Source organism: Dromiciops gliroides, chromosome 2 (genome assembly GCF_019393635.1).
Source record: "Dromiciops gliroides isolate mDroGli1 chromosome 2, mDroGli1.pri, whole genome shotgun sequence".
Taxonomy (NCBI): Eukaryota; Metazoa; Chordata; class Mammalia; order Microbiotheria; family Microbiotheriidae; genus Dromiciops; species Dromiciops gliroides.
Genome location: NC_057862.1, coordinates 250,042,500 through 250,070,167, shown reverse-complemented (window position 1 = coordinate 250,070,167; position 27,668 = coordinate 250,042,500). Strand labels below are relative to the sequence as shown.

The 27,668-nt window shown below is 35.5% G+C and overlaps 1 protein-coding gene across 1 annotated transcript in view; it reads right to left on the bottom strand.

Moving 5' to 3' along the window:
- MNAT1 (MNAT1 component of CDK activating kinase) overlaps nt 1-27,668 on the bottom strand; it is a 236,553-nt gene that overhangs the window by 58,448 nt on the left and 150,437 nt on the right. Inside the window, exon 7 of the mRNA XM_043982241.1 lies at nt 25,395-25,516. Within this exon, the coding sequence (XP_043838176.1) occupies nt 25,395-25,516 (122 nt within the window). The remainder of the gene's footprint in view (nt 1-25,394; nt 25,517-27,668) is intronic.

Below are 27,668 nucleotides of genomic sequence, written 5' to 3'. Positions count from 1 at the left end.
ACCCACCAACAGGCTACAGCAATTGTCTAGGCATGAGTTGAAAAGGGCCTGTACAAGGGTAGAGGCAATGTCAGGGGAAAGAAATATTGTAAAGGTAAAACTGACAGGCCCTGACAACAGACAAGATATGGGGGATGATAGCGAAGAGTTGAGAAAGACACCTAGGTTGCAATCCTGGGGAACTGGTTAGATGGTGGGTTCCTCAAAAAACAAAAATAGAAAAGTCTAGAGGGGAAAAGTTCAGTTCAATGAGTTCAGTTGTAGACATATTGAATAGGATGTCTAAACATCCTATTTCAGATGTTTGAAAGTCATAGAGAGATGTAAAATTGGAGGTCAGGAGAATAATTAGGGTAGGATAAGTAGATTTGAGAATTATCGGGGGGGGGGGTGGAGGGGCAGCTAGGTGGTGCATTGGATAAAGCACCAGCCCTGGATTCAGGAGGGCCTGAGTTCGAATTAGACCTCAGACACTTGACATTTACTAGCTGTGTGACCCTGGGCAAGTCACTTAACCCTCATTGCCCCACCAAAAAAAAGGAAAAAGAAAAGAGAATTATCAGCATAGAAATCATAATGAAAAAATTGGGAGGTGATGAGATTTCCAAGACTTATAGACAGAAGAAGAGTGCCATCATTAGACACAGATATGTATACACACACACACACACACACACACACACACACACACACACTTATATTTATCAGTTCTTTCTCTAGAAGTGGATAGCATCTTTGTTCACAGGTCCTTTGTAGTTGATTTGAGTAGTTATAATACTGAAAATGACTTAGTCAACCACAGTCATTCTTGAGCAATATTGCTGTTACTATATACAATGTTCTCTTGGTTCTGCTCTTTGCTCTCTTTGTTGTTTCATGCAAGTCTTTCCATGTTTTTCTAAAATCAAATAACTCATCAATTTTTATGTACATCACAATCATATACCATAACTTGTTTAGCTCAATTGTCAATTTAGCCCAATTCTGCTCAATTTCAATTTAACTCAATTTCTACTTCTTTGCCATGACAAAGGGAACTGCTATAAAAATCTTAGAACATAAGTTATTTTCCTTTTCCCCTAGTCACCTTAGGAAATAGATCTAATAGTGGTATTGCTAGGTCAAAAGGTATACATTATTGTTTTAACTCTTTGGAACTAATTCCAGAATGCTCTCCAAAATGGTTGGATCAGTTCACAATTTCTCCAACAGTGTATTAGTGTCTCAATTTTTCCACAGCCTCTCCAATATTTTTCATTTTTGCCTTCTATCATTTTAGCCAATCTGGTAGGTTTAAGATGATATCTCAAAGTTGTTTTAATTTGCACTTCTCTAATCAATAATGATTTAGATATTTTCCAGGGTACAGCAAAGATGGCGGGGGAAAGGCAGTAAGCTCTCAGAATTCATGACACAATTGCTCCCAAAAAACCTCCAAATAATGCCATAGGAAAATTCCTGGAGCAGCAGAACACACAAAAGAATGAGCTGAGATCATTTTCCAGCCAAAGACAGCTTAGAAGGTTGGCAGGAGGGCACCATTGTGCCAGGGAGGAAGTGGAGTCCAACCCTGCAGTCACACTGACAAAGGTCCAGTCCCAGGCAGGCCGAGCCAAAGAAAGAGACCCCTGGAGCTTCTGAATCAGCTGCAGTGCCAGGATCTTCTGGAACTAAGCTTACAGTCTGGTGAGAGGGCTGAGTGATTGGCTGGGGATAAATTACAGGGGTCTCTGCTTGCACTGAGGTGGAATTTGGGTGTTTCACCCCTGCTGCAAACCAGGAAGTAGGCTTGAGTGACAGTGGCCCAGGTGGGGGAGGGGCATAGAATCTTCATAGCTAACAACCACAGCACACAAAGTTTTGCTGCCTGGTTAATTAGCAAGTTGGTCTGGGGTTATCTACAGATCAGAGAACTGGCCAGGCAAGTGAAGAAGCTGCCCCTCCTTAAATTGTAGCACCCAGGAACCCCTGAAGCTTGGCATAATGAAGCCTGGAAACAGTGCCCCACTTTAAGGAGTTAAAAGTCAAGTAAAAGACAGGCAAGATGAGCAGACAGAGAAAGGTGAGGACCAGAGAAAGTTTCTTTAGTGACAAGGAAGATTGGGGTGCACACTCAGAAGAGGATAGCAACCAGGACTCCTACACCCAAAGCTTCCAAGAAAAATATGAATTGGTTTCTGGCCATAGAGGTAGACTTTGAAGATAAAGTAAGAGAGGTAGAAGAAAAAATGGAAAGAGAAATGAGAGTGATGCAAGAGGGAAATGAAAAAAAAGTCAACAGCTTGAAAAGCCAAATTGACCAAATGGAAAAGGAGGTACAAAAGCTCTCTGAAGAAAATCATTGCTTAAAAATAAGGACTGAGCAAATAGAAGCAAATGACTTTATGAAAAACCAAGAAACAATAAAGCAAATCCAAATGAATTAAAAAATAGAGGGCAAATATGAAACATATCCTTGGAAAAACAGCTGACCTGGAAAATAAATACAGGAGAGATCATTTGAAAATTATTGGACTACCTGAGAACCATGATCAAAACAAGAGCTTATACATCATCTTCCAAGAGACTGTCAGGGAAAATTGCTCTGATAATCTAGAACCAGAAGGTAAAATAGAAATTGAAAGAATCCACGAATCACCTCCTGAAAGAAATCCCAATAGGAAAACTTCCAGGAATATTATAGCCAAATTCCAGAGATCCTAGGTCAAGGAGAGAATATTGCAAAGCAGCCAGAAAGAAACAATTCGATTACTGTGGAGGCACAGTTAGGATAGCACAAGATATAGCAGCTTCTATATTAAAGGATCAGAGGACATGGGATATAAGATTCCAGAGGGCAAAGGAATTTGGATTATAACCAAGAATCACCTATCCAGCAAAACTGTGTATAATCTTTCAGGGGGAAGAAAAGAGACTTCAATGAAAAAGAGGACTTTCAGGTATTCATGATGAAAAGACCTGAACTGAATAGAAAATTTGACTTTCAAATACAAGACCATAGAGAAACATAAAAAGATAAACAGGAAAAAGAAATTAAGAGGGATGTTAAAAGCTTAAACTGTTTACATTCCTACATGGGAAGATGATACATCTAACTCATAAGAACTTTATCAGTATTAGGGCACATGACAGAAATATATTTAGACAAAAGGTCCAGGTGGGAATTGATTATGAAGGGATAAAATATGTAAAGCTTTTATTTTTAGTTGTTCTTTGTTTTTGTGGGGTAGTTGGAATTGGGTAACATGCCCAGGGTCATGCAGTGGGTGAGTGTCTTGTGTCTGAGGCCAAATTTTGGCTTGGATCCTTCTGGGACCAGGGTAGTTGCATTGTCTACTGTGTCAACCCAGCTGCCTCATGATGACATCTTTAGGGTAAAGTTAAGGGGTGAGAGGAATGCACTGGGGTATGGTGAAGGGCAAAGGTAGAATGGGGTGAAATCCCACATGAAAGAAAAAGGAAAGATCTTATGGAGTGGGACGGGGGAGAGGTATGGGAGGAGCAGGGCAGTAAATGAACCTTACACTCATCAGAATTGGCTCAAAGACCTTAATCTCATCAGAGTTAGCATAAGGAGGGAATAACATACACACTCAATTGGGTGGAGTAATCTATCTAACCATGAAGTAAAGTAGGAGGGGAAGGGGATAAGGAGGAGGGGTAAAAAAAGGGCAGACAGATTGGGGAAGGGGGCAGTCAGAAACAAATCCTTTTTGAGGAGGGATAGGGTGAAAGAAGGCAGAAAATAGAGAAAATATCATGGGGAAGGAAATAGGATGGAGGGAAATAGTTAACAAAAGTAACTGTGAAAAAATTTTGAAGCAGAGGCAAGGGTAATGTAAGATGATGATGATGATGATGAAACATATGGTACTTACTTTGCTGAGCTATTGTGAAGAAAATTCTTTGTCAGATATAAAGTACTATATAAAAGTTATATATTACTGGTTTTGCAAGAATCAACCTCATGGGTTTACTGTAAGGAAATCTCTCTTTAAAATACTATATAAATATAGTTAACTATTAAAAAAAATGATGAGCAAGATGCTATCAGAAAAACCCAGAAAGACCTATATGAGCTGATGCAACATGAAATGTACTGTATACAAAATAACAGCAATACAGTAAGATGATCTTCTGTGAATGACTTGCTTATTTTCAGTAATTAGATGATAGAAGACAACTCTGAAGGTCCAATGAAAAATGCAGTCCATCTACAGAAAGAAAACTGATGGTGTCTGAATAAAGATTGAAGCATATTTTTTTTGTTAGTTCCTTTACCTGAAGTTTTATTTTTGTCTGTTTTCTTTCACAACCTGGCTACTGGGAAAATATTTTGCATGACTGATCATGTAAAGCTTATATTGAATTTGAGTTCTTGGCAGGGTGTGTGTGTGTGTGTGGGGGGTGATGGGAGGAAGAGAATATGGAACACAAAAGGTTTCTTTTTAATTTTGATATCCAAATTTGTATTTACATGTAATTTGGGAAAATAAAACTTGATGGGAGAAAAAAATGTTTTTAAAAATTAAATATCTGGTCTGAGTGAGATGAGCAGAACCAGGAGAACATTGTACACAGTATCAACAACATTATGTATTGATCAACTGTGATAGACTTGATTGTTCTCAACAATACAATGGTCCAAGATAGTTCCAAAGGACTCATGATGGAAAATACTCTCCAAATCCAGAAAAAAAAGAACTGTTGAATCTGGATGCAGATCAAACCATACTATTTCTATTGTTTTTGGTTGTTGTTGTTTTTCTTTTTTGAGGTTTCTACTTTTTGCTCTCATTCTTCTCTCATTACATGACTAATGCAGAAATATGTTTAATGTGATTGTACATATATAACCTATATCAGATTACTTGCTGTCTTGGGGAAGAGGGAGGGAAGGGAGGGAGAAAGAAAAATTTGAAACTAGAAATCTTATAAAAACAAATGTTGAAAATTATCTCTAAATGTAACTAGAAAATAATAAAACATTTATATTGGAAAAATAGATGTATAGTATTTTTTAAAATTACATATCTGGTCAAAAAATAAATTGTAAATCCCTATATGTTTTCTCCAATTAAAAAAATGATTTAGAGTCCCCCCTCCATGACTACATATAGTTTTGATTTTTTTGTTGAAGAACTGCCTGTTCATATCCTTTGACTGTTTATCAATTGGGAAATGACTCATATTCTTATAAATTTGACAAAGTTTTCTATATATTTGATATATGAGACCTTTATCTTACAGTCTATACCATTTTCCCCAATTTTCTGCTTTCATTCTAATGCTGGCTGCCTTGGTTTAATTTGAACAAATCCTTTTAAATTTAACAGAATCAAAATTATCCATTTTATACCTCACAATACTATCTTTTATTTATTCATAAATTCTTCTATCCATAAGTCTCACAGATAATATGTTCCATATTCTTCTAATTTTATTATATCTCCCTTTAAATCCAGGCCATGTATCCATTCTGACATTATTTTGGTATGTGGTGTAAGATATTGGTCTATATCCAATTTCTGTCAGCTTTCCAGTCTTCCAAATAATGAATTCTTGTTTTGTTTTGTTTTGTTATTTACTTGTTTGTTTGTGGTGGGTTAAGTGACTTGCCCAGGGTCACACAGCTATTAAGTGTCAAGTGTCTGAGGCCCGATTTGAACTCAGGTCCTCCTGAATCCAGTGCTCTATCTGCTGTGCCACCTAGCTGCCCCCCCCACCCCCAATAATGAGTTCTTATACCAAAAGCTTAAATCTCTACAAGTGTCAAACACTAGGTCACGACAATCTATGTATTATATGTCTACTTTGTTCCTATGGTATGATTTACCTTTCTATTTCTTAGCCAGTACTAACTAGATAGTTTGGGCAATTACTGCCTTATAGTATAGCTCAAGATCTAGTACTGCTAAACCTCCTTTACTTTAAAAAAAAATTAATTCCTTTGATATTCCTGACCTTTTGTTCTTCCAAAAAAAAATCTATTATCTTTTTCTAGCTCAGTAAAATATTTTTTTGATAATTTAATTGGAATAGCATTGAATAAGTAAATTAGTTTAGGCAGAATTGTCATTTTATTATACTGTCTCGGCCTATTGCCCATAAATAATATTCCTCCAATTATTTAAATCTGACCTTATTTGTATAAAAAAGTATCTTATAATTATGTTCCTATAATTCCTGAGTCTGCCTTAGCAAGTATACTCCCAGGTATTTTATACCATCTACAGTTATCCTAAATGGTGTATTTTTACTATCCCTTCTTGCAGGGTTTTATTGGCAGTATGCAGAAATGCTGATGATTTATGTGGCTTTATTTTATATCATGTTACTTTGCTAAAATTATTAATTGTTTCAACTAGCTTTTTAGTTAAATCTCTAGGACTTTCTTCAGAACATCTACCTCATTGTCCATTCTGATTCCTTTGATTTCTTTTTCTTCTCTTCTTGCTACTGCTAACATTTCTATTATAATATTGAATAATATTGGTAATAATGGGCATCCTTATTTAACTCCTGATCTTACTGGGAAGGCTTCTAGCTTATTCCCATTACACATAATTAACCCTCTCATTCTAATTCAAGGCAATTTTCCTTAATAATTTCTTGGAATATAGTGTCTAGATTCTTTTTTGGATAATAACTTTCAAGTAGTCCAACAATTCTCATGGTCTCTCTCAATCTGTTCTCCAGATCAGTTGTTTTTCTAGTGAGATATTTCACATCCTTTTCTATTTTTCATTCTTTTGATTTTGTTTTATTATTTCTTGGTGTCATTAGCTTCTCCTTGCCCAATTCTAATTTTTAATGAGTAATTTTCTTTCATAAGTTTTTGGATCTCTTTTTCTAATTGGATGACTTTCTTTTCATAATTTTCTTGATTTTCTTGGATTGCTCTTATTTTTTTCCTCATAATTTTTCCTCATCCTCTCTTATTTGATTTTTTAATTCTTCCAAGAACTTGCTTTCAGCCTGTAACCGATTGACATTTTAAAATTCACTATCTTCTGAATGTGAATCCAGATCTTCTCTATCACTATAATAACTATTCATGTTTTGGTTTTTTTTCTCTTTTGCTTACTCATATATGTATTTTTGAGTGGTTTATTTCTTGGCTGTTAACTTTGTTTTGCAGTCAGGATCTAGTCTCAAAGTATGGGAGATAATGTCTCAGGCTTCAGATTTTTCATACTGTTTTCTGAGCTCTGTCTGGAAGCCTAACCTCTCTGTCCCTGAGCCACAGCCATGGCCCCCTCCTATTTCCTGTGGTTCCTCCCACAGGTGCAAGCTTCACCTCACCCCCCCTGCCCTGGAACTAAAATCAGGAATTCTGCTTTCCTGTGAGTGCCCACAGTCAGCAGGGTCCCTTGCCCCTGTGCTACCACACTCACCAGCATGTGCCCCCTTCTCCTTACCCACAGCCATAGCCTGTGACCACGTCTAGTCAGTGCACCTGGAACTGGTATCTAGCACCAGTGGAGGGCCCTTCAATCTTCTCCTCATTAACTGTCCAACCCCCAAACTGTTTGTAAGACAAAAAGTTCCTGAAGCTAAGGCTGCCACCCAATACAGCTGTGCCAGGGCTTGTTGTTTGCTTATTCAGTTGTTCTCTGCCTAGAGGTATCTGCACTTCAATAGGAATAAACCTTCACCCGGGAGGTCGGGTCTTTCCTAAAGTCCTTCCAAGTTGTCTCAAGTGAACAACTGCTTTACGCCAACTTTTAATTATTTCTGCTGCTCAAAGTTCACTTTGAGGCATTATTTCAACTTCTTTGGGGATGGGGGGGGCAGGGAATTTGAAAGATTCAGGTAATTTCCTGCCTTATTCCATCATCCTCCCGAATCCTCTCTACCTTTTTAAAAACATCAATATTCTTCCAGAGACAGTTTGCCTGTGTGCCATGGAATATCAAAGTCTTTCAAGAACTAAAGATAGGTGGCAGGGGCATGAGCAGCATAGAGACATTACAGATAAATTACAGGGGCGGGGGGGGGGGGGCACAGCTAGGTGGTGCGGTGGATAAAGCACTGGCCCTGGATTCAGGAGGACCTGAGTTCAAATCCTGATTCAGACACTTGGCACTTACTAGGTGTGTGACCCTGGGGAAGTCACTTAACCCCCATTGCCCTGCAAAAAAACAAAAGCAAAACAAAACAAATAAATTACAGAGCAGGAAATGGATATCACTGAAGATACATTTAACCGTGGGGGAGGAGAGACAGGGAGGGAGAGATTCAAAGCTGGACAGATCATATAGTAAGAAATAACCAATGAGTGGCCTAGCATATCCTATCAGTATCTATGCATTATCAAGAGATCCAAAGAAAGGCCATAAAAACAGTTCATCGCATAAGAAGATTCGTAGGAGAACATGAACAAGAACAACACAGGATGGGTAAGCATTCATAAATTATAATCTATACCACTAGAGATTACAGAACCATAAAAACATCAAAATAATTATTTCCATATTTCAAGTATTATAGAATTTTTGAAATTATATTTGTTTTATGTTGTAGAAATCAAGTTAATTCAATTAATCCATTTAAATAAAAATGTAATCAATTTATAACTTATAGACCAAATATTGAATTGCTCACAAAAATTCCTTCACAATTGGAATATATCATATTTTAGATTTCTCTTTTCTAAGATTATCTCAACCTATCCTTATGTATGCTTTCTGTCTACTAAAATAATAATATAAAATTGTAATAGGAATAGAAACGGGTTTGGTTTAAATAAAAAGAGCTACGGTACATTTTTTATTAGTTTTTACATGAGTATTTTATTAGTATTAAAATGAGTGGCAATATAAAACAGTGGATAAAGAGCCAGCTAAAAAGTTGGAAAGAGCCAGAACCAAGTCCTACCTCTGAATATATATTGCCTATGAGACTCTGAGAAAGTTACTAAACCACTTGTTGTCCCAGATAACTCTCTAAGTGAATGAACAGGGATCTGCACTGGTATAAGGAGGTTGATCATCTCTATAATGATGAAATCAGATTCAAAACAAAAACATTTTTGTCCCACATTGACTGTCACCAGAGCACTAACACAACAGCTTTAAAAAACAACTAAGCTCTTCACTGTTTCCCCACTTACTGAGTCAATTTCTGTTATATGTGTTTCCCAAATGAGATGATTATATTAAGATTAAAGAATTTACAACTGAAGGAGAATGGTAATAAAAATCTAGTTAGGTGTCTTGAAAATAATTCAAAGTTCTGAGATTTAGAAATAATATATCTAGACAAATTTATTAATGAAGTCAACAGTCTTTTGGGGTTGCTGTAACTTTTTTTAAGGAGACCTATAAACAAATGGTTTTAAATGGTTTATTTTATTCAGAGTTAATATGCCTTCTGAATTGAAATTTGGAAATCTCTTTGTTCATATGCATTTTAATAAATATTATGATTTAGTATTCTAAAAATCCACACTACAAAAACATTCTCTAGAATAAAGTGTATAATTCTATTTCCTAAAATGACCTTGTACTCTCTTGAGTATTTACTCTAGACTAAACAGCCTCATTCAGCTGCCCTGTGTCTGACTGTCGATGAAAGAAGGTTGTTTGACAACTGCTTAAAGCAGAAACATATTTTTCCATGATTACATTAAAAAGTTTTTTTAAATTACCAGACTAGAATCTTGAGCATGGAAGCTCCTGTCAGTATGAAGAGTTAATTTCTACTGCAAACGCCAACAAAAACAATTATTATAAACTTTTTTTTTGGTCACGGCCAGCTTTTGAGGCTAAGCTAATGGTACTTCTTTAACTATACCCAAATATACATACTCATATATGTCATATGTATATGTGTATACATGTATACACATATAGACTACATGGGAATATGCAGGCTCTCTTTTTTGTTTCTTTTAATATTTCCCATATTCTTTGCTTTTATGATGCTCTTGAGGCCTTTTCCAGTTATGGAATCCACACACTACCCACAGAAGGGCAGACACAAAATAAAACTCCTCTCTGTTCCCTAAGCAGTTCATTTTTAATATATTCAATAGCTAATGACCTTGGCAGAAGAGCTCCATTCAAAACACCATATACTACAGGGTACCATTTGAAACACTAGTACTTTTGTGAATGCCAAAAACTAGATTTTTTTTTTAAGCAGTAAGATTTCAAATGTTTTATGGACCACCTTGAGTTTTATTTAGATGGAAAATCTGTACTAATCCAGTCCTACCATTTAAAACTATTTCAATAAATTCTCTAAATATTATAAATAATGCATATTAAAACAATGAGAAGCAATACATTTCTCCTCAAAGTTAAATATTATTGATAAACTGCTTTTCTTTCACAATTAAAAGATATATAAACTCGAAGGCAGTAGGGTTAGCTTCAGAATACCATCCAAAATCATGCTAAAACTGACAACTTCATAGGTCCTGTTAAAAATTTGCATAAAATTTTCTATTTTCTGATGAGGGTAGGTAGGTGGTGCATTGAGTAGAGTGTAGGGCCTTAAGACTGAGTTCAAATCTGGCTTCAGATACTTACTAGCCATATGACTGGGGAAGTCACTTAATTCTTTTTGCATCAATTTTCTAATCTGTAAAATGAGCTGGAGAAGGAAATAGCAAACCCCTCCAAGAAAACCCCAAATGGGGTCACAAAGAGCTGAACACAACTGAAAACAACAAAATCTTCAGATGACATGACTTTTTTATAAAAAGAAGAATATTCAGGTAATTAACTGCTCAGGTACAAGTTTTAACATTAAAGTGTATTCCAATCCTTAATGATTCTTTTAAGTTATCTGCCAAACATGTTAACTAATGGAATCTCTGGGAAAAAAAGTTTTTGTTCTGTTTTGGTTTTAGATTGTGTGAATAGCATTACAAACAACTAAATTATTTAGATACTAACTATTCAGTCAAAACCCATTTAATGATAATTAAAGGCACCATAGTCTAAAGGTTTGTGCTTCAAGGAGTTTACACTGTAACACAAAGATAAAACATGTACACAAATAAACTATAATACAAAGATATACAAGCAAGTCAATAGTCTTATAAACAAAATGCTTAAGAATTTATTTAGAGAAAATGATCATGATGAGTAATGGCTTTGCAAGAAGGCTTTGAGAGCACAAGCTATTTGAAAAAGTTACGTTTTTTAGAATGGTTGTGCTTTATAGAAGAAAGCATTCCAAGTAAGAAGAAATAGCATAAACAAAGGCCCAGGAACCACAAAAGGTAAGATATATTCAAGGTAGAGCAAAAAGTCCAGTTTAGCTTGAACATGGACAATGTGTAGGAAAATAGTAGGAAGTAAGGCTAGCAAATGACCTTAAATACCAAGTTACCATGTCTGTACTTTATTTAGTAGGCCATAGGAAGTCACTGAGGGATTTAAAGCCTTATAATAATATGGTCTAGGTAGTGCTTTAGAAAGATCAATTTAGTAGTAGAATTCAGGTTAAATTCGAAGTGAGAGACACCATGAATGAGAAAACCAGTTAGCAAAATAGAAAGGGGATTTATGAGAGATTTAAAAGGAAAAAAAAAATCCAAAGGATTTGGTGACTGAGATATTTGGGAAAGAGGGTGACATGGTAGAGAAAAGTCAAAGGTATAGAATAGCACTGAAATGGCCAGTGTGGGAAGTTGTTTTGCTGGACCATGCATGTTTAGATAATTTTTTTTAATGGCTTCAGGTTTTTTTTTTGTTACTGTTCAATGTGGGGCAGGGGAGAATAATGGAGGAACACATTATAAACTCATGTAAAAATAAATTTGTTTTGTAAAAAAATGAAAATTTTTTAAAAGAATGAGGAAGTCAGAAGGAGCTAATTTGTATAGAGGACATCATCAGTTAGGAGCCCACTGGTGGCCTTAGGAGAACAAGTAGCAAGGCACTAACTACTCTTTCAAAAAGTTTGGCAGTAAAAGGAAGGAAAGAAGTATTTCCAGGTCATGATATGAAGCTGTGAGTAAACTTCTCCCCATCCTTTTCCAGATCTCCTTTATTTGGGTCTTCCTCCATTAGAATGTAAACTACTTGAGAGCAGGGATCTTCTTGTTTGCTTATATTTGCATTCCCAGTGCTTAGCACAGTGCCAGACACATACTAAATGATTAATAAATGCTCTATGTAGCTACCTAGAATAATAGATAGTTGTATGAGAGAGCAACAGTGATAAAAGAGGTATGGGACACTGGGGGGTGGGGTGGTTTTTGGGGATTTTGTTTTTCCTTTTGTTTTTTAGTGCAAAGAAGGCATAAGTATATTTAGAGACAATAGGGAAGGAGCCAATGGAATGGGAGAGGTTGAAGATGAAAAGGTGGGGGGGGGGGGCACAAATAAATGATGAAATAGAATTTCAAAGGAAGAAATAAATGGGATAAAAAACATGTATGGAGGGGTGGGACCATAAAGATATAAGATATATCATCCACTAAAACAGTAATGAAAGAGGAAAGGATGTCTGAAGAGTAAAAAAGAACTTAGTCAAACTGGTTCTTTTATTTCCCTGTGGAAAGTGTTACATACCAATATCCGGGCACCTTCTGAATAACAAACTCCCAGTAAAGTAAATATTTCTCATGTGGTCAGGCATCTCATAGAGGTAAAAATGACTGCAATTCTTACAGTTGTTGAGTCCTGCTAGGCTATATCTCCACACAAATAACTAATGGATGCTATAAAAGCCAGAATGAAGTTCTCATTTCTCCTTATCCAGTAACACAAAGATGATTTCTAAACTATAATTTTTGGATAGAATCTGTAGGTGGGGTGCAGGGTGTGTGTGTTAGGACTTGATAGTCAACATCTCTATGATTGTTTACCTCTTCAATAATATCCTAAATTATAGGATTGTAGACACTCATACTCATGGTGCCTATGATTTAATTGCCTCATTAATGAAGAATTGTATTAAATGTCTCTATTTCAAAATATCTCCACATGGAAAATAATATCTACCTCATTCCACCTTAAAGAATATATCAAGATTCAGTAATTGTACAGTATTCTGAATTCTTCAAAGGTGGGCAAATATATAGCAAAACAAAATAATAACAGAGGTTGTCATGTGTAGTTTGTAGAAGAGGAAATTAAATTAAATAATAACATCTTGTATACCTTTTGATTAATAAAATTATATTAATAACCTGCTATTAATAGGGCATGGACTTTAAATTGCTTTCAGTTAGTACCAGTGAATATCTTCTAAACCATACACATTTATACATAAATGCAACATAGCTAATCAGGCTTAAGGTTGGGGGGGGGTGCAGGGTGGTGCCTAACTAACCTCGAAAGGAGATTCAAAGAGTAACTCTCTTCTAATCAATAGTTAAATAGATACTTTTTTTTTACATTTTTAAAAACTATATATTACCTTTTCCTTAATACATCCCAAGTAGATGTATCATCCCAATTGAGGGTGATTAATCTAAGGGGCAGCTAGGTGGCGCGGTGGATAGAGCACCAGCCCTGGATTCAGGGGAACCTGAGTTCAAATCTTGTCTCAGACACTTAACACTTACTAGCTGTGTGACCCTGGGCAAGTCACTTAACCCCAACTGCCTCACCAAAAAAAAAAAAAAAGTTAATCTAACTGACAGAACAGAAACTATAACTATTATATCAAAAGAAAGTGCCAGAATTGAACATATGTTTTCTATTAGGCTTCAGCAATCTACAACAACAAAATATGCAAGTTTTCCATTTAAGACAAAAATTAAAACAAAAATATAATTGAAAATCTTTTCATTCAACTTCAAAAATAAGAATGATTAAATGTCAAGAGGAAAAGAACTAATCTAGCTGTTTTAGCTATTTAAACAAAGTAAGAACAGATATAGAAGCTGAGGGGGAGGGGGGAGGAGAGAAGGTTTCATATTACAGGAAACTAAGAGAAAGAAAAAAGCTTCCCAAGGAGATTTTAGTAATGGAAGGATCCTGAATATCTATTCTACTACAACACTGTTATATTCTACTTTAAAAGTTACTATACTGGGGCATCTAGGTGGCACAGTGGATAAAGCACCGGCCCTGGATTCAGAAGGACCTGAGTTTAAATCCAGCCGCAGACACTTGACACTTACTAGCTGTGTGACCCTGGGCAAGTCTCTTAACCCTCATTGCCCCCCCCCCAAACTTAATATACTGAATCTATAATGTATTAATGAAAGTAATATTTGATTTTAAAATCCCTTACCATTTTTTCCAAAAACACTAAGCGATAAACTTATAATAAAAATAGTACAGTTTCAAAGAGTATACAGAAAAGCCTCATTTCCAAATTAAATATTAATCATTTTATCTGAAAGTCTTAAAATCTACTAAAATGTTTAAACAGATATTCTACCTCCTCAATGTGGGTATTCTCCCTAACTATGCAGATTACAAACCATAGATACCTGACCATTCTACACAACTCTTATGCATAGATTCCCATGAGATGATAACCAAGTCTACCCACAGTGGAGTAGAAGACTCATTGTGAGGGGGTCTTTTCTTGATAGCAATCACAGGGAAACCAAATAGTTGTCCCTCAGTTATCCCATCACCATATGACCAATCCATCTCCTTTTTCACTCCTACATTTCTTTGATGACAACCTTTATGCTACTTCTCCTTCATAACCAACAAACTTCAATTTATGGTCACTTTAGATGTGAGATTCTTGAATAATGACTAATGAGTGGGCTTATTGTTAGAGGAGTGAGATCATTATCAATTCTTGCTCTAAATAAAACCAGAAGAAAGAAGTTGAAGTTCAGTGAAAGTATGGCTCAAAGATGACCCTTGGATAGGAAAATAAAGGAGTGGGTGGAGTGTGCTTTATTGTATCCTGAATTCTATACAAAACATTATCACATGAGGCATTTTGGTCACCAGAAGAGGAATATGTGGTATAGTAGATGTATATAATGCCTACTGTTAGCCAGATGCTCTGATAAGCACTTTTTCAGAACATTAACATCACCACAACTCTGAGAAGCAGCTGTTATTTTTTTTTTTGAGAAGCAATTAGGGCTAAGTGACTTGCCCAGGGTCACACAGCTAGTAAGTGTCAAGTGACTGACGCCAGATTTGAACTCAGGTTCTCCTGAATCCAGGGCTGGTGCTCCATCCACTGTGCCACCTAACTGCCCCACAGCTGTTATTCTTATACCCATTTTACAGGGAAGAAGTTAGGGCAAACAGAGGTTGACTCATGCAAGATCACACAGCTAATGTGTGAGGCTTAATGACTTCAAGCTCAGCTATACACTGTGGCACCTAGATGCCCCAATTACACTTATGCAGTATGCTACTAATAAGCATTTGCAAAAAGATCACCATTGAGATAACCATAGCCAACCCACCAACATCAATTTCTAAGGACAAATGGATGGAGAAAGTCTATAAACTTGCTAAGTGTGAGAAAATAATTATTAATAATGGATTTCTTGGGGGGACCCAGTTCTAGTCAGGTTTCTTCCCATCCCCTCCCCCACACTTTAGAGAGGTCATTTTTTAGATAGGAGTCCTAATTTTGTGCAGGGCATACAAATGAAATGGAGATAGACTCTTTCTGACTAGCTGTGACTTATAGGATTAAGCAGCACCTATCTGAACTTTTACTTTGCCCCTCAGGGATCTCTCCTATTAGGCCATGAAGTTATGGTAGAGCTCATTTTAATATGGACCACCCTCAAGTCATGTCAACCAATGAAACTGAATGATGCTAACCAATTAGTTTTGATCAGTATGTAGTGACATGCCTCTATCAAGAGTTAAATAAAAATCAACACATGAGGCTCTTGGCCAGCGCCATCTTGGAACACACTAGGTCTGGACCTGCTGTAGGTCGGTGAGCCCTCCCGTAGGTCGGTGAGCCCTCCCCTCTTAGGACATGTGCTCTCTCTCTTAGAAATATGGCAGGGGATGGGGGAGTCTGCTTGTGTTAACTGCCATGCGGTCAATACTCTTCTAATACTTAATATATTTTAATAATAAATGCTGACTGCCAAAACTGGTACAATACCCATTATTATATAAAACCCAGCCTAACCCCTCAACAATTTAGCAAACAACTTTTTTTGTGGCGACCAAATAATTTAAATAAAACACTAAGACTCTCCAAAATCAAATCAATATATGACACTCTGATAGTTGGTAACTTCAATGCAAAGGTGGGGAAAATTGAGAATGTGGAGAAATTCATTTCAAAGTATATGTTTCAGAAAAAAGAAACAAAGCCAAAGAGACCATAGAAGCCTCTCATCTTTAAAACATGAACACTTTCTTCAAATAAAGAATTGGCAGACATTGTACATACTGAACATCAAATAACACCAGAAAGAATGAAACTGATTTTATTTAGACAGTTTATCAATGACTTGAGATTTACCTCTAAATCGGTACACAATCAGATCATCAATTCATGAGACCTAAGATCAGAATTTATAATAAACAAGAAGCACAATGAATGAATCCCTGCTCAAAAATAGGTTACAATGTGATAATGTAGTGTAACGATTGGAATGACACCACAGAATCCATCCGCCTATGGCCTAGCACAATTGTTGGATGTCTCAGAACCACAAGATGTGGTATGGCAACCTTTCCATAACATTTTCAGGTATCATCATAGACATATTACAAAATTTGGCCTTGACATCTGTTACCAATTATATTAGATATTAAAATTTCTCATAATGGCATGAAGATAACTAGGCAGATGATCCAAAAAGTGATGAAACAAAGATAAAAATTATTTTTTAAAATTAATATTGCAGCAATTGTCTTCTCAATTTACCCTCCATAAGGGGGACTATAGTAATATTAAATTTTAGAGAATTTTTCAATTTTTGTTTTATCATATGTTTCATGCATAACAACTAAGATTCTGAATTCCCTTAGACATGTTTTTAAGAACTTTCGTTGTTTGATTTGATTATTGACAAAGCTATTTTAAAGTTATGTTAAGCTCAATTTTGTAGGAAATTTTCCTGTCTGATGACCAGCATCCACACATCAACCCCTGAAAAGACTTCCATTCCACGACTAAACCCAGAGGACATCCAAGAAAAAACTTTCAAAGACTTTAAATGAATGATTTTGTTTTGTTGATTTTTATTCCCTTCTATTGTTATGGACACCATTTGTAACATGTACTCTGCAGAGACCCTCCCTCTGCAGGCCAGTGTCAAAGTGCCGGTTCAAGAGGAACCGCCCCTCTGGACAAAATTTTCCTCTCTCCTTTTTCTATATTGGTTATTAACATATTGTTTGTTAGCATAGGGTTATTATATTCTGTTATTTTTCACTGTTTCATCAAGGAAACACCCCATGTTTCTTGAAGAAACAAAGGGGGGACTGTAATGATTGGAATGATGCCACCTGCTGGAGACTTACAGCAGGACACTCCACCATGAGGAGAAGGCGTCTGAGGGCAAGACATGCGGCTCTTTGGTGTCAGGAAGTGGCGTTTGCTTGTGACAGGAAGAGGGGTGAGGCTGGTTCTCTCGCTCTCTTTCATCAGGACTCTGGTTGAGAGTGGAGGTAGGAATGCTCTTTCCCTTTAATAGATAGATGAATCTAGGCCTCTCTCTCTCTCTTTACCAAATTCTTATTCTCCTTAATAAATGCTTAAAAGTCTAACTCTTGCTAAAGCTTATAATTTATTGGCAACCACTCATTAGATATTTTAGACAGACTAGCTAGAATTTTAGTCCCTTACAGAAGGCAAGTACATATATAAGCATATGTAACATAAATATAAAGTAAATAAATACAAAGTAGTTAAATACAAAGTAATTTGGGAGGAAGAGATGGCGGGGTAGGGACTAGATCAGCAAAGGCTTTATGGAGAAAGTGGTGATTGAGCTACCACTTAAAACAAGATAGAAATTCCTTAAGGCATAAAAAAGCCAGGAATTTATTCCTTTCATGGAACAAAAGTATTGTCTTTACAATATGAAGACAGGAGATGGGAACATGTATGTGTGAGTCTGAATACAATAGAGAGAATAATAACAGATAGCTTTTAGATAGGTAGGTTGTTACTATTATTATCCCCATTCTGCAGATGAGGAAATGAGGAAATAGAGATTAAATAACTTGCCCAGAGGTATACAGCTACTAAGTGTCTGAATCAGAATTTGAACTAAGGTCTTTGTGTCTCCAAGTTCAGTGTTCTATCCACTACACCACCTGACTGCCTCAAACAGAAGATCAGTTTGAAAGGATCACAGGGTGCAAAAGGTGGGGAGCAAGGTACAATGAAGCTAAAAATATAGGTTGGAGTAAGGTTGTTAAAGACTTTAAAAATTAATCAGAGGAGTTTATGTTTTATCTAAGAAGATGTTATAGTTGACTATGTAAGGATTTTACACGGTTAGATTTGTACTTATGGAAAATTACTTTGACAGTAGTATGTAGAACGGATTGGAGTGGTGACAAACTTTGAGTAAGTGAGACATGTAAGAAAGCTGTTACAATATTTTACACTTTCTGTTTTATTTCTTCCTACTAGATTTTATTGTTAATATACATTCAGTACTGATTTTTGTGGGTGTATTTAATATCCTAGAACTTTGCTGAAGTTGTCGAATGTTTCGATTAGTTTTTTTTTTAATTTCACTCTTAGAGTTCTCTTAGTAAGTCATCATACCATCATACCACCTGCGAAATAATGATAATTGTGTTTCTACTTTACTTATGCTTATTTATTTTTCTTGTCTCATTCCTATAGTAAGCATTGCCAATGCTATAGCAAGCATTTCTAACATTCTGATATTGGCCATCCTTGCTTTACCCCAGATTTTACAGGACAGGTCTCTAGCTTTTCCCCATTTCATTTAATACTGACTCTTGGTTTTAGATGCTACTTATAACATTAAGGAAAGATCCATTTATTGCTATGCTTTCTAGTGTCTTAATAAGAATGGGTGTTATATCCTGTCAAAGCTTTTTCCTCACCTACTGATAGGATCAATATTTTTGTCATTCTTGCTCAGTTATTAATATGTCATTAATATACTCAGTTATGTTTATGGTTTTTCTAATGTTGAATTATTATTCCTGCATTCTTAATATAAATTCAGTATGATCACAATATACATTAATTGTAATATGTTACTACAGTCTCCATGCTATTAGTTTATTTAAAATTTCTGCATCAATATTCACGAGCTATACTGGTGTATAGTTTTCTTTCTCTTTTTTGACTCTCCCTGGTTTAGGTATCAAGGCTACATTTATATAATTTCTTTTGGTTCTGAATCCACCTTTCTCATGTTTAATACTGGTAGTTTGGATTTCTTCTTTCTTTTTATAAATCAAGTTACAAATGACAGTTGTAAATATTTTGTTTCTTTTTCAAAATGGATTGTACTTCTATCAATAAATATGTTTATTAATAAATTCAATGGCTCTTTTCTTTGTTAGCTGCTTCTTGTATTTTTCAGCATATCTATTTTGGCCTTTTGATTTTCTATTTTTTAGAGTTGCATGCCCAACTCATTAATCTTCTTTTTCTCTATTTTACTGGTGGAAGTGGTTAGAGATAAAAATAGAATATATTTCTGTAAGAAAACATTCTAACTAAGTCATGCTCACCAGTAAATAGCTCATATTACTAAATTATTCACATCTAAATAAAATGGCTGTTATATTTAAATAAATAGTTGGAATTAATGATGAAAACTGAGTCATAAATAATGCAACTCATGAGTAATAAGATTACCTCTTTTTTTAAATGACAGCTGCTAAAATACTGATAAGAAGGCAAGCTGATTATTAAAAAGATAGTTTCACATTTCTAGTGAATGAAACTTGACTGTGGTAACCACTGGGAATTTCAATTAACAATTAAATAATCCCAGTGCTAGCTCCCAGTGGCACAAAATTATTAAAACATGTTTATGTTTTATAAAGTACTGCTAGTGGAAAATGCAATGCAGTTTGAATTATATAATCACACTAATTTAGGATACAGCCACCAAAAATATGAAAATACCATTCATTTCTCACTTCTTATACCTTCCAAGAGGTTTCATGACAAAAAAATCTTAAGGCTATGCACTTCAGGCTGTATACTGTTATTAGAGTTAAATAAAGGATAAATTTAACTTTTCTACACTAAACTATGCAACTCTGTAAGGAAAAAGAATAGCTAAATTTTTTTTTTTGTGATTTGAACTTCTAGTAATTACTGATTGGATATTTCACTCTAAATCATTTCATTGAAATCTTCCCATGTTTCTCTGAATTCTGCAGTCATCATATCTTTTTTACTTTTTTTCATTGGGGAACCCAAGAATTCACCAATGACACAGTCAAATATTTGATAATTACAATGATGCTTCATATATAACACTTTACCACATTAAATTTTCAGTGTTTGCTGATTAAGAAGGACATGAGGTAATATTCATAGGGCTGAGGAGAGAAAGGAAACTTTAAAATCTATTATAAACCTTTCATTTCATAAATGAAGAAAAGAGGACTTATGAATTCAAACCCAGGGATCTTTCAATCAGTAATACACTATATAGGATTATAATGGTATAAATGTAAAGATCATTAAAAAGGAAGTCCATTTCTGAGTAAATATTAAATTCCCAGAGAGCAGATAATAAAATCTACCTCTCTCCTCAGGGTAAAGATGTGGGAAACTGTTGGGACACAGTATTGATTATGGTGTTAGATATAGTCAGCATACTGAATCCTATTCTTTAAGGGCTTTTCTTTTTTTAAGGAAAGCATTCAGTGTGGAGAGATGTGAGGTCAAAGGCAGCAGTAGCAGTTAGTTAAAAAAATTTTTAAAGCTCAATCAGAAAACCTTTTTTTAAAAACCAATAGGCATTCTTTACCTTCTTTTATCCATTAACTCCTATCCCAAGATTGTCACTGCTGGTTAGTTTACTAAAAGTTCAAGTCACACACACACACACACACACACACACAGCATTTTAACTATTTCTCTTTCCTTAAAAAGTTGCATAGCTTAGTGCAGAAAGAAAAAGAAGTTCATCAAAATTCATCAGCATACTATTCCTGAAAGAATATGTGGTGTTTCAAACTTAAAGTTCCCCCATTATTTCTTCTGCAAGCCAAGCTTTGTCACTGTAATTACATAATGTCTACTTTTCTTGGTTGGTGTTCAATAAATGCTTGTTTCCTTGTGATAATTATGTACATTGTTTTCTTGGTTCTGCTTTAGTTTATCACGTCTTCCTATGTTTCTTTAAATTCTTCATCATCATGACAAATCATTAGGTTTATAACTCTTGGTCTTAAAAGTCTAAGTAGGCAAAGAAAGGAAAAGGGAATGGGAAATCCTGGATGATGTAATTCTTAATAATTCAGGTCAGCACCTTTTCTGCAATTATAGTTCTAAATAGTTCCTAAAGCACTAAGAGGTTAAGTGAATAGTCCAAGGTCACACAGCCAGTAAGTGTTAAAGGTAGGACTGGGACCCAAGTCTGCCTTGCCTCCAAGGTCACAACCTCTGTCTGCCTCAGTTTCCTCATTTATAAAATGGGAAAAATAATAACATCTACCACTATGAGTTGTGGTGAGGATTAAATAATATTTGTAAAGTAGTTAGCACACTGCCTGGAGCCTAGCAGGCACTCAACTGCTTATTTCCTTCCTTCTTTCTTTTTTATCTTTGTATCAGATTTGTCTCTGACTTAAAGGGGCATCATTAGAACACCAACTATTACTTTTCTTCTAGGAATTCAGTTAATTTGCCTTTAAGTATTTCGATTTGTATTTAAGTATTTCGATATTATGACACTATGTGTATAGACATTAAATATCAATATAATTACAATACATATCATATGCCTTTAAGTATATTGTAGTCTTCCCATTTATCTTTTACAACCATGTCTATTTTTACTGTTGCTTTGTGTGATTGATACCCTTGTTTGTTTTAGTTTGCCTGAGACATAAATTCTCCCTAATCCTAGTGTGAATTATTATATTTAAAGTACATTGCACATAAAGAGTATATACAATGCATTTGACTTACTAACCATTCTGATACCCTCTTTCATTTAAGGAAGAAATTCTGCCCATTCATATTCAAGCTTATGGTTTTCGATTGTGGATTTGCCTCCATCATATCCAATTACACTTTTTCTTCCCTTTCCTGATATAACCACCCCCACTCCAATACCTGTTTACCATAAAAAGAAGGTGGTAAAAAAACAGGATTTGATCAACACTAGTAAACGATAATTGAAATGGTCTGTTCCAACTCCACTGCTGCTTCTATCTTCAGCTTGCCCAGAAATAAATGATTTTTCTATTTCCTATACTTTTAATTTCCTTTTTCTAATCCACCTACCAAGGGTAAAAGGTTGATCTGCTTATGTTCATTTCCTTGCCAACTGTATCTTCCCTCTTGAAATCCACTCTGCAGCCTCGTCTCTGCCTGTTTCCAAGTTGAGTAATGTATTTCTATACTAAATTATTTATGTCTATGTGAATGTGTTCGATCTTCCTTTATCCAGTGTTAATAAGTTATATTCATGAAATCCTAGCTCCTTCCACTACTCCTTCACGTTTAGAATTTTCCCATGCACTCCAATTATAGGAAATAATACATTCTTTCCCCTTCTTAATTTCTTCTTTCTTCTGTTCTTTCTTCTCTTTAAAACACTCAAAATGAAACAAAATCACCCCCAGGCTCCATGTTTGTCTTTTTTAATTCATTTTTTGGACCATAAAGACAGTGGAAATCTGAAGAGACACTTTTATCACCTTCTATTAAAACATAAGCACTTCCTCAATATTAACTCCAATTAAATTATGTATATGTATATATATTAGCAATTTATATATGTACATATATACATATATGTAGAGTTCTTTTGTCATCAATATTTTCATTTTAGTTTTTACTTAGTGCTGGCATTTTCATTGGGAATGCAAAAAAAGGCCTCTACTCTAATATAAAGATCCTTTTCCTTCCCTTTTAGAATTAAACTTAATTGGGAGAATAGGCTATTCTTGATTCTAAACTTCTTTTTTCATTTTGCCTTTTGTAACATATTTAAAAAATGTTTCTGTATGTAGTGCTGTGGTACTTGAACTATTTCCTTCATGGGAGGTCTAACCAGCCTAGGAAAGAGAAGATTCTAGACTCCCTGACCTAGCCTTTCCAGTATGCAACCAACTTCCTAAGACAACACAGTGGTTACCCTGCCTGCCATAAAAGAAGGGAAAGAACATGGCTTCCCTGTCCTGATGGGACTATTTCATCACACTCCCAGGTCACTTCACACTCACATAGGTAACATTTGTATAGCCCAACCAACATATTTTGAGCTTCACATACTGCCTGCTACACTGGAATGGCTCCAACTCAAAGTCACCACAACCCTAAGGACCACAATAACCTATGTGATCTAAAACATCAATAATTTCCATACTCCCACAACATCAAACTCCATTATTCCCATCCCCCTAACACGAACTCCCCAAATGTTCCCATCTAAAGTTACCCACACCTTCCACTGTGTTCTCTGGAATGTTTGCTCCATAGGTAACAAACTTCCTTTCATCTTAGACCACTACCATTCTTAACACTTTCCATATTCTTAAGTTTCCTGGGACCAGACATCCTCCTGAGGACACAGATTCCCAAACATACTTTTCAGCAGTGGCAACGCTTTCACTCCCACTGCCTAGCTTAACTGCTAAACATTTAAACTCTAACGCAGAAAGCACAACTCCAGGTTGGTCACATTGTTCAAATGCCAAAATTATGTTTGCCTAAAAGACTATTTTATAGAGAACTCATGAAAGGCAAGTGTTTACATGGAGGTCAGAAGAAGTGATACAAGGACACTCTCACGGTCTGTCTGAAGAACTTTACAATCGATTGTGAGACATAGGAGACACTAGCACAAGACTGTCCAGCATAGCAAGCCTCTATCAAAGGTGCTATGTTCTATGAGAAAAGCAGAATTGCAGTAGCTCAAAAGAAACATGAGATGCACAAATTTAGAGACATCTCCACTCACAATGTTCATAGGGACTACTTGCATCTGACCTGTGGTAGAGCCTTCTGAGCTCATATTGCTCTGATCAACCATAGTCATACATACTATATCTTAACCCCAAGATACTGATGTCATTTAGGTCCTCTTCAAGAACAAAGGACAACATCCAACCAACTGCATCTGTGAATGGTTTTTTAAATGTCTTTAAAACTTAATATTGACCCCTAGAAAATTAACCCCCAAGTACTTGGAGATTCCATGTGTTTCACAAAATATGCCATTAAAAAAAAAGATCAAGACATTATAGATGACAGGGGAAGCTAGGTGGCGCAGTGGATAGAGAACCGGCCCTGGAGTCAGGAGGACCTGAGTTCAAATATGGCCTCAGACACTTGACACTTACTAGCTTAAATCCAATTGCCTCACCAAAAAAAAAAAAAAAAAGACATTATAGATGACTATGATTCAAGGTAGTCATACTAAAGGTAATATATAAATCATTTATAATTTAGCTAAGTAACCTCTCCTTAATTGGTATATGGATTTTCTCAAGAAGAAATTCAAATTCTACTTTCCTTCTTTATAGTCTAGTCAGCATAAAGGGCAATATATACATACACACACACACACACACACATATATAAAATTTTCATGTAATATTCCTTACCCTAATATTTAAGGAACCAGGATTTCCAAATCAACTTTCTATTTAATAGCTTCTACTGAGAAGCTAGAACCAGCAAAATGACACAATCCATCTGGTAAAATCTGTGGTTGTGCTTTGTTTCTTTGTTTTTATGATGTGTACAGCCAGACACAAGCTTGCTTCACGGAAAGCAGCATTTCCATTAGTCACAAAAGTCAAACTCCTTTGTTAATTACTCACTTGGATACCATATGGTAATGTTGTTGAGCCACAGATTCAGACCTGCATAATACCTTTTGACAAAATATGTTTCCTGGCTCATTTCTCACAAAAGTTTTTCAGGACAGATAGCAGACATCAAGTATATCTTCCATTTTAATGGCAAAATGCCCAACTTCTATATTTTTCCTGGCTTACTGCTAACTAAATAAAGATCCAGTTTTTTAAAGCACATTTGTGGAGCTGAAAATGAACAGTTACTTCACTCTAGCTGCCAATGACCACTTTAATGCACATTAATACAACCCATAGTCGCTTTCAATAAATATGTAAAAGCCACAGAACAAAAAAATTGAGTTTACCCACCCAAAGAAGCAGTATAGCAGGATCTTTGCCTTGTAAAGCAATGTTATTCCAAATAAGCACAATTACATAAAGCAGTTTCAAATCATATCCAGAAAAACAAGAAGTACTTCTTAGCTTTGCAGAAATTAAAAACACCATTGGATAAAAGGGATTTGGAATACTCACCCAAGCCTTCCTAGCATCTCCAGGGGAGGAACTTGGGGCCCACATGTCTCAATCTGTAATGGTTGGTATTCATATAGAGTTTCTTCAAGCTTTTGAATAGGGGCTAATGAAATATGCTGGCCCTGTTAGGGAAAAAAATGAAGAAAATGGATGACTTTTAATTTTAGATTTCTAGTGTTGATTACTTTAAGGAAGTTGGTAATATTTGTTCTGGACAAAAAACGAATACATTAAAAACATTATCATAGCTATCTCCTCATTCCAAAATAGGACTTAAAGAATATAACCAGCATTTTGTTTGTGATAGAAAACAAATTTTGGGAAAGTCAGACCCTTAAATAAAGACAAATTTATAATACACAAATCATGAAATTTCTTCAGTGACAATCACTGAGCCTCACTTATCACAAATGTTTTAGAGTAAACAAAGATTTCCTGAAAGCCCAATGAGAAAAAGGAATAATTCTGTACAAACTTCCAAAAGCTCACATTTATTTATATGTGTATATGTGTGCATGTTCTGATGTGTCTTTTATATGGATAGGGAATATCCTATAATTTTACTGGCATAAGATAAAGAAATTCTATTAAAAAAAATAGATCAACACTTTCTCTGTAAAGTAGTCTTAAGAGAGTTTCCTAGAACAGTGGTATAAAACTAAAAAAGAAATAGAAACTCGCAGGACACAAATTAAGAAAACCACTATATATATATATATATATATATATATATATATATATATATATATATAAACCTATATTGGATTGCCTGCCGTCTGGGCAAGGGGGAGGAGGGAGGGGAGGGAGGGAGAAAACTTTGAAATTGGAAATCTTACGTAAACAAATGCTGAAAGCTATCTCTACATGTAACTGGAAAACAATAAAATACTTTTATTTTAAAAAAGAAAACTACAAAATAACATTATCTTTATTATATATTCATTTATTTTGTTAAACATTTCCCAATTACATTTCAATCTGGTTCTCAACATACTAGTAGTTATGTGGTAACTGAGCTGGGAGTCTAATACCTCTCTCCTAAAGCACTATGAAGTCTTGGAGAAGGTCACAGAGTCAGTGAGCACATCACAGGTGAGATGTGTTCTTAGGAATTCTTGGCTCTCTCTAGTATGTCAATAGATAGATATTAGCAATTTAACTGTATGAGAGCTGTAAGGCAGAGAAACCAAAAGGATATTTCAATAGTCTAAGAATGAGGTGAGGTCCTGCACCAGGGTGTTGGCAGTGTCAAACTAAAGAAGAGAACTTGTCAAGAAGACTGCGATGGGGTCAAGAGTAAGGAATAAAAGATGACACTTAGCTTGCAATCCTGGGTGACTGGGAGGGCTCTGATGTCCTTAATAGTGATCAGAAAGATGGAAAGAGGGGAGAATTTGGGGAAAATAATAACAAATTCAGCTTTAGACATATAAGTTTAAGATGTCTACGAGATATCCATTTTAATATGTCTAACATACGGCTGGAGATGGAAAACTCTAGGACAAGCGAGAAGTTAAGGGATGGACAAATAAAAGAATCAAGTGTGTAGAAATGATAGTCAGATCTATGGAAGAAGGATGCAAGCCAGGAAGCATTCATTAAATGTATACTATGTGCGAGGCATTGAGCCAAGTGCTTTGCAAATATTATCTCAATTGATCCTCACAGCAACTTTGAGAGTGAGGTGCTATTCTTATCCCATATAAGAATATATATATATAAGAAACTGAGGCAGACAGGTGCTAAGGCATTTGCCTAGGATCACACAGCAAGGAAGACCATATTTGAACTCAGTTTTTCCATATTGCAGATTCAGTTCTCTATCCACTTCACCAAATAGCTGTTTCTATAAGAAGAGATCACAAAGCAAAATAGTAAAGAAGAGAGAAGAGGGGTCTAAGGCAGAGGGCTGGGAGACATCCATGTCATAGTGGATGAGACTTGGATTAAGATCCATCAAAGGAAACAGAAGGAATACTAAGAGAAAGGGAAAACAGAAGAGAGCAGTGTCATGATAACCTAGAGACAAGAGAGTATCCAAGAAAAGAAAGTGATCAACTGATAGTGTCAATTGAAGGTCACGAGTCAAAGGTCAAAGTTGAAGGTCAAAAATTAGTGGATTTTACAGTTGATAACTTTGGAAAGAGCACTGGAAGCCAGACTGCAAAGAGTTAAGAAAAGAGTGGAAGGAAAGAAAGTAGAGGCATAGACTACAGCTGGAGAGTGTTTAGCCACAAAAAAAGAGAAGATAACCAGCAGGAAAGGGTGGGTTAG